The following is a 12,694-nucleotide window of genomic DNA, read 5'->3' as shown; positions in this document are numbered from 1 at the left end:
GTTCACATAGCCCGGACCGTCATTTATGAAAGCAGTTTGGGTATTGGATGTGAAACAAGTGAATACGTTATCAGAGCAAGTGCTCTCTCTGGAGGTAATCCCTATGATTGGCCTCAAAGCTAAAGCACAGCTCTGCGGATGCCGAGAGTGCGGTCTGTACCTATCGCTTAAACCAGCCTCTTACCAAATGACTGGAGAATAGCTAATGTAATGCTATTTTAAAAAAAAGGGAGGGGGCTCCAAAAGTGATCCTGGCAATTACAGCCCAGTAGGGGTATGTCTACATTGCATTGTAAGCCCAGGTTAGTGGGACTCGAGTCAGCTGACCCATGTTAGGGAACCCCATTGAGTGTCTACATGGTTTTCTAACCCTATATTAGAACTTTTCTAAACTGTTCTTGTGGTGCCATATCGGCAGAGGGAAATGTTATTCCAAGTGACTGCAGGGAAATCTGCCGTGTGTGCAGCTGAAGTATTCTAATGTATAGTGACAAAGTAGGATGTTTGTGTGAGTGGAGTGAACTAGTCAGCTGTCCATGGGGGCCTGGAAAATGCACCCTCCCCTGCAGTATGACTGACTATCTGGAGTTGCTGCTTCCGGAAAAGTTTGCAGCTATCAACAGCCAGGATTGGGTCAGAATCCATGAGGGAATTAACACGAGGCTGCATTGGGTCACATGTGGCTTACTCTGTTATTGCTCCAACAAACATGTCGAAATCCATAGGTTTCTTCCACCCTAGGTTGGCACTAAGGGAAAAAACTGACACTTGGAGAACTGATTTTGTGACCCGCTGACTGTATGGATTACTTCTAACTGAAATGGACTAGATTTGGAAATAAAATACTGTTTCCCAAACACACACTCTCAGTTCACTGTTCACAGGTGGCTCCATAGACCCAGGAGGAGTGATTACAGAGTGGCAAATTTCTTATTACTGAAAGGAAAACATGACTGACCCTGACAAACATCTGTGACTTAACAGTTAAAATGACCTTTACAGCTGTTTTTGAATGTTTGAAATTCCAAGTTGCCATTTTGAATGCCACATGTGGGGAGGAGAGGGCGAAGAAGAAGGGAGTCACGTAGGCAATGTGATGCAGTCTGCCATTAGTGGCCATGCTGCTAGCCGGGACTTATCATTATTGCATTGTTTCTTACAGCAGAAATCCTTCCCATTACTGTAATAATAAACTGTAAATTTGCCTCATACACTTACCGGGCTTTGAGGTGGCTTCTGCCTCCACCAGGTTTGTTACAAGCTCGGCTGTGTGGAGGGGATCAAACAGCCCTGCTGAGTAGGGACCAAGAATTTGCTGTTAATCCTGGTCTACAGCCTGCTCTGGGACTTGTTCCATAAAACTGTCACTTCATGCTCCTCACTGGGAGCCTGCTTCTGGCTCCCATCAGACCCCATGCTGATGGGGGTCATTGGCCACTATCCTAGCTGACCAGGTCATTATGAAGCACAGTTGCCTCCATGCTGGGCACAGTCATCATAAAATGGACATGTTGTTGGTGAGTTACCCGAGTTGCAGTTTTTGTCCCTCGTCTTCCAGTACTTGTTCTTCAGCCTCTTAATACATTCCCTGCACTGATCACCAGTCTGGAAAATCTGCAGAGCTGTCATCTTTTTAGCTATCTGCTGGTACACGTGGTCATTCCTGGTGCTTTGCTGAAGTCCACAGTTTTACTGACTTTGCACCAGAGATTGTCCAAAATTTGGCTGTGCTCCCATGATCATGAAGCAGTGCACTTTGGAAAAGGTTCTTTCAGTTCAATCTCCATTGCAAACCCAGGAGGCTCTCCAATAGTGTGGTTGCAGATCAGTGATTGGAAGAGAATGGGTTAATGACCTGAGCTGCTGCCATACGCCAAGGAGGGAGTAGTTTCTGGTTTCAATAGAGTGGATTGGAGCTTGTTGGGATAGAGAGAACTAAGGAAGTTGTCCCATGGAATTGTGGGTTACTTCTCGCAAACTACTGGACGGGGCAAGTGGGGCTGTGTCTACACTGCAAAGCCATAGGGCTCAAACAATGGATCCTGGCTTGACTTGAGCTCGAACCCTGTTGCCTTGCAGGGTCCTGGGACCCTGGGTCTGAGCACTGGGTTAGCGCAATTGCAGTGTAGACGCAAGGTAGGTTAGGCTTGACCCCGAGCACTAGTATGGGCTTATGTTGTAGTGTAGACGTACCATAGGCCTAACTTGAGGACCAGGCAAATTGGTTGAAACTATTGTAAAAAACGGAATAATCAGACACATAGATGAACACGATATATTGGGGAAGCATCAACATGACTTTTGTAAAGGGAAATCATGCCTCACCAATCTGTTAGCACTCTTTGAGGGTGTCACAAGCATGTGGACAAGTGTGATCCAGTTGATATAGTGTACTTGGACTTTCAGAAAGCTTTTGACAAGGTCCCACACCAAAGACTCTCAAGCAAAGTAAGCAGTCATGGGATAAGAGGGAAGGTTCTTTCATGGATCAGTAACTGATTTAAAGCTAGGAAACGAAAGGCTAGGAATAAATGGTCAGTTTTCACAATGGAAAGTGGTTATCCATAAGGATCTGTGTTGGTATCTGTGCTATTCAACATATTCATAGATGATCTGGAAAGGGAAGTAAACAGTGAAGTGGCAAAGTTTGCAGATGATACAAAATTACTCAAGTTAGTTAAGTCCAAAGCAGACTGTGAAGAGTTATAAAGGGATCTCATAAACTGGGTGATTGGGCAACAAAATGGCAAATGAAATTCAGTGTTGATAAGTGCAAAGTAATGCATGTTGGAAAACATAATCCAAACTATACTAAACTAAAATGCTGGGATCTAAATGAGCTGTTACTACTAAAGAAAGTGATCTTGGAATCAACATGAATCGTTCTCTGAAAATAAATGCTGAATGTGCAGCAGTAGTAAAAAAGCTGACAGTATTAGAAACCATTAGGAAAGGGATAATTAAGACAGAAAATACAATGCCACTATACGAATCCATGGTATGGCCACACCTTGAATGCTGCATCTAGTTCTAGTCGCCGCATCTCAGAAAAGGTACAGAGAAGAACAATAAAAATGATTAGGGGTATGGAACAGCTTCCTTTTGAGGACAGATAAACAGAATCCGTTTTTTTAATCTTAGAAATGAGTCAACTAAGAGGGGAAACGATAGAAATCTATAAAATCATGAATGGAGTGGAGAAAGTGAAGTGTTATTTACCCCTTCATATAACACAAGAACCAGGGTCTCCCAATGAAATTAATAGGCAGCAGGTTTAAAACAAACAAAAGGAAGTATTTCTTCACACAATGCACAGAAAACCTGTGGAACTCGTTGTGATGCTGGCAAACCAGGTGCCAGTGCTTGCCAAGACTGCAGGCATTAGGTAAGAACTAACAGACTCATAGCTGGAGACTGGATCAGTTTACCTGTGTGTTAGTTTTGCTCAAAATTAGTCTTATAAGAATGTATTTAGTGTTTAGACTCTCTGAAATGCTTGTAAGGTGCTGCTTGCATAAATCTAACTTTTAATGGCTGTATTCCATGCTACAAAAAATACGTAAGTTTTGCTTTATAACTTTGAAAATGTTTGTTCTGAACCCAGGTATGGGAATCATGTCTTCCCCCCCGCAGCCATCCAGAAGGACTGTCAAAATAAAGATGAGCCATCAAGGAACATCGCAATACAAAGGATTGGTTAATGACCCTATCACACCTGGGAAAAGCTATGTGCAAGGAAGCTTATCCTATGGACTTGAAAACTGAATGAAGGAAATAAAATCACAGGAAATTTGTCCATCTCTCTCTTTGCTGTTTGAACGCTGAGAGGGCCAGAGACTGAGGCAGGTATCCCAAGACACTTTGAATTGACAGATCTCTACAACTCTGTCACTCTAGTGATTTAGATAACTCATTTGTGTGTATATATTTGCTTGCTTTAACCTGTAAATAACTCTTATTTCTTTTCCCTAGTTCAATAAACCTTTAGATAGTTTATTACAGGATTGGTTACAGGCATTGTCATTGATGTAAGCTCCTGGGTACCAACTGATCTGGGGTAAGTATTGGTCTCTTGGGAATGGAAGCAACCTGAATATTGTGTGATTTTTGGTGTGACCATTTATCACTGAGTCCAGCTTGCCTGGGTGGCAAGATAGACTGGAGAGTCTAAGGGGACTGTCTGTGACTCCATGGTAAGACTGTTACACCAGGAGTTCACATTTGTTACTGGGTTGGTGAAATCTAATTATAGAACACACCACCAGTCTGCCCTGTTTTTGACAGTCTGCCCTGCAGTAGGCCCTCGTGAGCCGCTCTAGACAGCGTGACACTCATTGCCAGGATATGTTATGAAGGTCAAAAGTATAACTAGGTTAAAAAAAGAACTAGTTAAGTTCATGGAAGATAGCTCCATCAATGGCTATTAGCCAAGATAATCAGGGACACAACCCCATGCTCTGGGTATCCCTAAGCCTCTGACTTCTAGACGCTGGGACTGGACGAACGGGGATAGATCACTCGATAATTGCCCTGTTTTATTAATTACCTCTGAAGCATCTGGCACTGGCCACTGTCAGAAGACAGGATACCGGGCTATATGGACCATTGGTCTGACCCAGTATGGCCGTTCTTATGAGATCCTTGTGTACAAAAAGATCTATAAAAATACAAGTTACAATGCGGACGCTTGTAATTTTTGTTCTGCTCTGAGTTGTACTACTTTGAGAGAGACACTACTGAATCTATTTTTTTCACTCTAGTAAAACATAATGGCTACAGCTGTGATTACCTGCAGTATAATCCTAGTGTTTATCTATTCAGTGAAGGCAGGTAAGTTGATCAGATGGTTTCTTAATTACTTCCTCTGAAATGCGCTCTTTTCACATACATATATTAAAGTAACTTACTTCTCAGATACCTGAAAACAGCTATTTAAGAACAGAGATGTAGTAACCAGTAGTGACGCTAGTCCGAACTCTCTATATTTAGGGTGCGCTGTATTTTCATTATAAAATGGTGTGGCTTTTATTTGTGATCTTAAGTTGCCTTGGTGTGAAGTTTGTCAGTGCATTATGCATGCTTTCCACACCTAGGCATTTTTAAATGAGCACTGTAAAAAGTATTGAATATCCTAGATTTGACACACATTTGATATTTTCAATGTGGAGAATTCTCAAGACTTATATTTGTACATCTTTCAGTGTCTCTGTATAATCCTACAATGTATACACCTTATTGTTCCAGATCTGGGCACAGTTAGTCTGACAAATTATTTTACAATATCAAGGCCCCATGTATCTGTTAATTCCATGCTGCCATTGACAGCAAAGCAGCAGAAAGCTCATACAAGCAGGGGACAGAGTAGCAGAAGTTGGAAGTGACAGCCCCATAAAATTCTCCTTGTTTCCCACTCTCCCCCAATGTGCAGACTTGGAGAATGTAGAAGGACCTTTGTACCAGTATGTTGTGATCAGGTTTCTGCACATTGGGATGGAAAAAGTCAGGTAAAGAACAATTACTGTTTCCTGGAAGCTGGCATGCTCCTCTTGCTTTCAGCATATTTCAGAGTGAGAGTTGATGCTGGCTAAACTAGTCATTTATTGCATGGGCTGATGGAACAATTGAAGACTGGACAGTACTGCTACAAAACAATGTAGGGTGAGATTTTCCAAAAGTACTCTCTATTAGCCTAACTCTACTCTCATCAAAGCCAATGGTAAGCTCCCCTTGACTTCAATGAGAGCAGAGGTAAGTTGCTATTTAGTGCTTTTGAAATTCCAACTCGGTGCGGGAAGGGAGGTGAAACAAAATATGCAATCTAAACTCAGCGTGGGGAATTCTAGATAGGCAAAATATAATTACTTAAACTGGGATTTGGCTATCACATTGAAGCTGACAATTTCTAATGATATTCTCCTAATTCCTTCACATAAAATAGTCAGATTTCAGATTGCTGGGGAACTATGTGACTTCTTCATGATTAGAATTTCACTAACAGAATTTTTGTGTATAGTTATAGACTATCATTTAGTTTGTAGATGCTGGAATTGCCTGTCCCACAAGAGTATTTAAGGATGAATATTGAAAACCTATTAAAGAAATAGACAATTTGTCTCCATAGTTCTATACTCATGTCTTTTTTAAATTTTGTCTCCATGTTTTTTAGAGGAATGCATGGTACATGATGTGCTGCATAGTCAAAGTTTGGTATCTGTACTGGTAGGAGAACCTCTTGCTATTGATTGTTTGTTAGATAAAACACTGGCTCTTCAGCACATGAATTACAGCTTGACTTGGTATAAAAGTGGGAGAAAAATGCCTGTAACTCAAGTGAAACTTTCCAGAATACATCAGCATGAGAACTTGCTTTGGTTTATGCCTGCAATTTTAGAAGACTCAGGATCCTATGAATGTGTCATATGGTAAGAATGTGTTTTTCCTTTGGTCTGGCTTTTTTACAAAAGCTACACTGCTGTAGATGTGAGCTTGAAAAAATAATAATTAAACAAGTATCTGAATTATTTTTCTGATATTAAGTCTGGGCTTAGCTTGTAGTTTTCCCTTCACAAACTCTTATGGTTTATTATTAAAAACAGAGCTACTCATTTTTTGATTTACAGCAGAGCTGATTTTGATGAGGCTGTTACACTTTATTGGAAAAGAATCCCAAGTACATTCATCGCTGACACAGCTTCATGATTAGAGCTGGTCAGAAAATACTAATTATTTTCTATGGAAACTTTCAAACTAAAGGAGATTATTTTTTAAAAATTTGAATTTTTTTTCAGAATTTTGATTTTTTTTTTTAAAGAAAATTATTGGAAGTGAAACATTTTCATTTCGATTGGAATTTAATGGAGTTAACAGTTTTGTTTCTTGGTAATAAAATCTTTTATTTCATGTAGTTGAAAATCAGAAAATTACAAACGCTGCAAAAAGTTGTGATGAAAAACACTTTTCCTTGGAAAAACTTTCAGAGAAAACACTTTCAGCCAGCCCTACCCATGATATCATGAGGTTTGTGTCTATTCAGATATCATGATGATAGGACACAATGGCGGCAAAACCTCAGCTGGTATTAATTGCTATAGTTCCAATTACTTCAATGGAGCCAAGACAAATTGCACCAGTGGAGGATCTGCCCCAATGATTTTTTTTCCCAAGAGGTGCACCCCAGTCCTGCTGCCCAGCGTTAAAAACTCATGCCCATCCTAACCCTCTTCAGGCCTCCAGAAAACCATGTCCAACCTTAATTTTCATTTGTAATCCAGATATAACCATGGTCCCAGAAATCCTTCCCTGTTCTGGCCCTTGAAGAACTAAGAGCTGATCTAAATTGATGTATTCTTTCCCAGCTACAGCATTCTCCTGGGCCCCTAAAATTCAGTAATCATATTTGTTTCTTCAGCATAAGCCAGTTGCCTGGATGCTGTTTGAAGGCCAGTAGACAGGGTATGATGACGTTCATTCATGGACATGTATTTGCACATGGGAGGTTCATACCCCAGTTCGAACAGTGTTTGTTTGCTGTGAGTTTTCAGGGATTGGAGGAATTTTTTGCTAATTAAAACACGACTAGCAAACAAATTATCTCAGACTTTTAAAACAGTCAGTTCGCTGACAGTCTGTAGTAATTAGGCAGACCCAAAGAAAAAGACTCTGAGAGCCAGGTTCTCTGGTATAGTGCAGCAGCTGGTCTTGCACCACTAGTGGACTCTGACCCAAAAATCCTCTGGTCATAAAGCTGGCATAAGCAGCTCAAGGAAGATCACGCCAATGTAAGGACAGTTTTCTGGTGATGTAAAGCCAGTGTAGGGGCTCTTTCCTTGCTGCCAGAATAGTGGAAGAGGAAGCATAGCTAGATGACCCTTACACCACACCAATCCTTTTATTCCCTTCTGTGCAGACTTAAATTAGATCAGCTTGAAGACTGCTGTAACTTGGGGTATGTCTACACTATGAAATTAGGTCAAATTTATAGAAGTCGGTTTTGTAGAAAGCGGTTTTATACAGTTGATTGTGTGTGTCCCCACACAAATGCTCTAAGTGCATGTAGTCGGTGGAGTGCGTCCACAGTACCAAGGCAACTGTCGACTTCCAGAGTGTTGTACTGTGGGTAGCTATCCCACAGTTCCTGCAGTCTCCGCTGCCCATTTGAATTCTGGGTAGAAATCCCAGTGCCTGATGGGGCTAAAACATTGTCGCGGGTGGTTCTGGGTACATATCGTCAGGCCCAACTTCCCTCCCTCCCTTCTGTGAAAGCAAGGGCAGACAATCGTTTTGTGCCTTTTTTCTTGAGTTACCTTTGCAGATGCCATACCACGGCAAGCATGGAGCCCGCTCAGCTAACCATCACCGTATGTCTCCTGGGTGCTGGCAGACGCGGTACTGCATTGCTACACAGCAGTAGTTTATTGCCTTTTGGCAGCAGACAGTGCAGTATGACTGGTAGCCGTTGTCGACGTAGTCCTGGGTGCTCTTTTAACCAACCTCGATGAGGTCAGGGGCACCTGGGCAAACATGGGAGTGACTCAGCCAGGTCATTTCCCTTTTAAGTTTCGTCTCATGGCGATTGAGTCCTACCGGAAGTCCTAGTGCACTGTCTTTTAATCAGCAGCCAGGAGAAGACGATGGCCAGCAGTCGTAGTGCACCGTCTTCTGCCGAGCACCCAGGAGATGACGATGGCTAGCGATCGTACTGCACAGTCTGCTGCCAGCAAGATGTATAAAGATAGATGAAGTGGATCAAAACAAGAAATAGACCAGATTTGTTTTCTCCTCCCTCCCTCCGTGAAATCAACGGCCTGCTAAACCCAGTTTTGAGTTCTATCCTTGAGGGGGCCATTCAGTTTCTCACAAAGCCACCCCCTTTGTTGATTTTAATTCCCTGTAAGCCAACCCTGTAAGCCATGTCGTCAGTCGCCCCTCCCTCCGTCAGGGCAACGGCAGACAATTGTTCCACGCCTTTTTTCTGTGCAGATGCCATACCACGGCAAGCATGGAGCCCACTCAGATCACTTTGGCAATTAGGAGCACATTAAACACCACACGCGTTATCCAGCAGTATATGCAGCACCAGAACCTGGCAAAGTGAAACCGGGCGAGTAGGCGACGTCAGCGCGGTGATGAGAGTGATGAGGATGTGGACACAGACATCTCTCAAAGCACAGGCCCTGGCAATGTGGGCATCATGGTGCTAATGGGGCAGGTTCATGTGGTGGAACGCCGATTCTGGGCTTGGGAAACAAGCACAGACTGGTGGGACCGCATAGTGTTGCAGGTCTGGGATGATTCCCAGTGGCTGCGAAACTTTCACATGCGTAAGGGCACTTTCATGGAACTTTGTGACGTGCTTTCCTTGCCCTGAGGCGCAAGAATACCAAGGTGAGAGCAGCCCTCACCGTTGAGAAGTGAGTGGCAATAGCCCTGTGGAAGCTTGCAACTCCAGACAGCTACTGGTCAGTCGGGAATCAATTTGGAGTGGGCAAATCTACTGTGGGGGCTGCTGTGATGCAAGTAGCCAACGCAATCAAAGATCTGATATCAAGGGTAGTGACCCTGGGAAATGTGCAGGTCATAGTGGATGGCTTTGCGGCAATGGGATTCCCGAACTGTGGTGGGGCCATAGACGAAACACATATCCCTGTCTTGGCACCGAAGCACCAAGCCGGCAAGTACATAAACCGCAAGGGGTACTTTTCAATAGTGCTGTAAGGACTGGTGGATCACAAGGGACGTTTCACCAACATCAACGTGGGATGGCCGGGAAAGGTACATGACGCTCGCATCTTCAGGAACTCTGGTCTGTTTCAAAAGCTGTAGGAAGGGACTTTATTCCTAGACTAGAAAATAACCACTGGGGATGTTGAAATGCCTATAGTTATCCTTGGGCACTCAGCCTACCCCTTAATGCCATGGCTCATGAAGCCGTACACAGGCACCCTGGACAGTAGTCAGGAGTTGTTCAACTACAGGCTGAGCAAGTGCAGAATGGTGGTAGAATGTGCATTTGGACGTTTAAAGGCGCGCTGGCGCAGTTTACTGACTCGCTCAGACCTCAGCGAAACCAATATTCCCACTGTTATTACTGCTTGCTGTGCGCTCCACAATATCTGTGAGAGTAAGGGGGAGACGCTTTTGGCAGGGTGGGAGGTTGAGGCAAATCGCCTGGCTGCTGGTTACGGACAGCCAGACACCAGGGCGGTTAGAAGAGCACAGGAGGGCACGGTGCGCATCAGAGAAGCTTTAAAAACGAGTTTCATGACTGGCCAGGCTACGGTGTGAAAGTTCTGTTTGTTTCTCCTTGATGAACCCCCCCCCCCGCCCCTTTGTTCACTCTACTTCCCTGTAAGCTAACCACCCTCCCCTCCTCCCTTTGATCACTGCTTGCAGAGGCAATAAAGTCATTGTTGCTTCACATTCATGCATTCTTTATTAATTCATCAAACAAATAGGGGGATAACTACCAAGGTAGCCCGGGAGGGGTGGTGGAAGAGGGAAGCACTGGGAGGGGTGGTGGAGAAGGGAAGGACAAGGCCACACAGCACTTTAAAAGTTTAAAACTTATTGAATGCCAGCCTTCTGTTGCTTGGGCAATCCTCTGGGGTGGAGTGGCTGGGTGGCCAGAGGGCCCCCCCCCCCCCATCACGTTCTTGGGTGTCTGGGTGAGGAGGCTATGGAACTTGGGGAGGAGGGTGGTTGGTTACGCAGGGGCTGTAGCGGCGGTCTGTGCTCCTGCTGCCTTTCCTGCAGCTCAACCATACGCTGGAGCATATTAGTTTGATCCTCCAGCAGCCTCAGCATTGAATCCTGCCTCCTCTCATCACGCTGCTGCCACCGTTCGGCTTCAGCCCTCTCTTCAGCCCACCACTTACTCTCTTCAGCTTGCCACCTCTCCTTCTGGTCATTTTGTGCTTTCCTGCACTCTGACATTGTCTGCCTCCACACATTCGTCTGTGCTCTGTCAGTGTGGGAGGACAGCATGAGCTCAGAGAACATTTCATCACGAGTGCGGTTTTTCGCCTTCTAATCTTCGCTAGCCTCTGGGAAGGAGAAGATCCTTGAAACACATGCAGCTGGTGGAGGAAAAAAAAGGGACAGCGGTATTTAAAAAAACACATTTTATAGAACAATGGGTACACTCTTTCATAATAAACCTTGCTGTTAACATTACATACATAGCACATGTGCTTTCGTGACAAGGTCGCATTTTGCCTCCCCCCACCGCGTGGCTAGCCCCTCCCCATGGCTAACAGCAGGGAACATTTCTGTTCAGCCACAGGCAAATAGCCCATCAGGAACGGGCATCTCTGAATGTCCCCTTAAGAAAAGCACCCTATTTCAACCAGGTGACCATGAATGATATCACTCTCCTGAGGATAACACAGAGAGATAAAGAACGGATGTTGTTTGAATGCCAGCAAACATACACTGCAATGCTTTGTTCTACAATCATTCCAGAGTACGTGCTACTGGCCTGGAGTGGTAAAGTGTCCTACCACGGTGGATGGAATAAGGCTGCCCTCCCCAGAAACCTTTTGCAAAGGCTTTGGGTGTACATCCAGGAGAGCTGCAAATGCCAGGGCAAATTAATCATTAAACATTCTTGCTTTTAAACCATGTATAGTATTTTAAAAGGTACACTCACCTGAGGTCCCTTTTCTGCCTGGTGGGTCCGGGAGGCAGCCTTGGGTGGGTTCGGGGGGTACTGGCTGCAGCTCCAGGGTGAGAAACAGTTCCTGGCTGTCAGGAAAACCGGTTTCTCCGCTTGCTTGCTGTGAGCTATCTACAACCTCATCATCATCATCTTCCTCATCCCCAAAACCTGCTTCCATGTTGCCTCCATCTCCATTGAAGGAGTCAAACAACACGGCTGGGGTAGTGGTGGCTGAACCCCCTAAAATGGCATACAGCCGCTCATAGAAGCGGCATGTTTTGGGCTCTGACCCAGAGCGGCCGTTCGCATCTCTGGTTTTCTGGTAGGCTTGCCTCAGCTCCTTAAGTTTCATGCGGCACTGCTTCGGGTCCCTGTTATGGCCTCTGTCCTTCATGCCCTGGGAGATTTTGACAAATGTTTTGGCATTTCGAAAACTGGAACGTAGTTCTGATAGCACTGATTCCTCTCCCCATACAGCGGTCAGATCCCGTACCTCTCATTCGGTCCATGCTGGAGCTCTTTTGTGATTCTGGGACTCCATCATGGTCACCTCTGCTGATGAGCTCTGCATGGTCACCTCTGCTGATGAGCTCTGCATGGTCACCTGCAGGTTGCCACGCTGGCCAAACAGGAAATTGAAATTCAAAAGTTTGCAGGCCTTTTCCTGTCTACCTGGCCAGTGCATCTGAGTTGAGAGTGCTGTCCAGAGCGGTCACAATGGAGCACTCTGGGATAGCTCACGGAGGCCAATACCGTCTAATTGTGTCCACAGTACCCCAAATTTGACCCAGCAAGGCCGATTTCATCGCTAATCCCCTTGTTGGGGGTGGAGTAAGGAAATCGATTTTAAGAGCCCTTTAAGTAGAAAAAAGGGCTTTGGCGTGTGGACGGGTGCAGGGTTAAATCGATTTAACGCTGCTAAATTCGACCTCAACTCCTAGTGTAGACCAGGGCTTGGAAGGGGGATTGGCAGTGCACCAGATTTGGAGGAGTGCAACGGCAAGCTTTACGCCACGTGTGTGTACATGCTGATCTGCA

The 12,694-nt window shown here is 44.7% G+C and overlaps 1 protein-coding gene across 2 annotated transcripts in view; it reads left to right on the top strand.

The window, feature by feature from the left end:
- Window positions 1-3,974: 3,974 nt before the first annotated feature.
- LOC141982809 (interleukin-1 receptor-like 2) overlaps window positions 3,975-12,694 on the top strand; it is a 30,754-nt gene continuing 22,034 nt past the window's right edge. Inside the window, exons 1-3 of one of the 2 annotated variants that reach the window (XM_074945207.1) lie at window positions 3,975-4,057; window positions 4,761-4,830; window positions 6,167-6,422. In XM_074945207.1, the coding sequence (XP_074801308.1) occupies window positions 4,770-4,830; window positions 6,167-6,422 (317 nt within the window). In that variant the 5' untranslated portion in view covers window positions 3,975-4,057; window positions 4,761-4,769. Of the gene's footprint in view, window positions 4,058-4,752; window positions 4,831-6,166; window positions 6,423-12,694 lie in introns of those variants that run through there. The other variant, XM_074945198.1, reaches the window with a different exon arrangement.

Source organism: Natator depressus, chromosome 1, assembly GCF_965152275.1.
Source record: "Natator depressus isolate rNatDep1 chromosome 1, rNatDep2.hap1, whole genome shotgun sequence".
NCBI lineage: Eukaryota > Metazoa > Chordata > Testudines > Cheloniidae > Natator > Natator depressus.
Note: the sequence above shows the minus strand (reverse complement) of the source record. Positions and strands in the feature narration are given on the sequence as shown.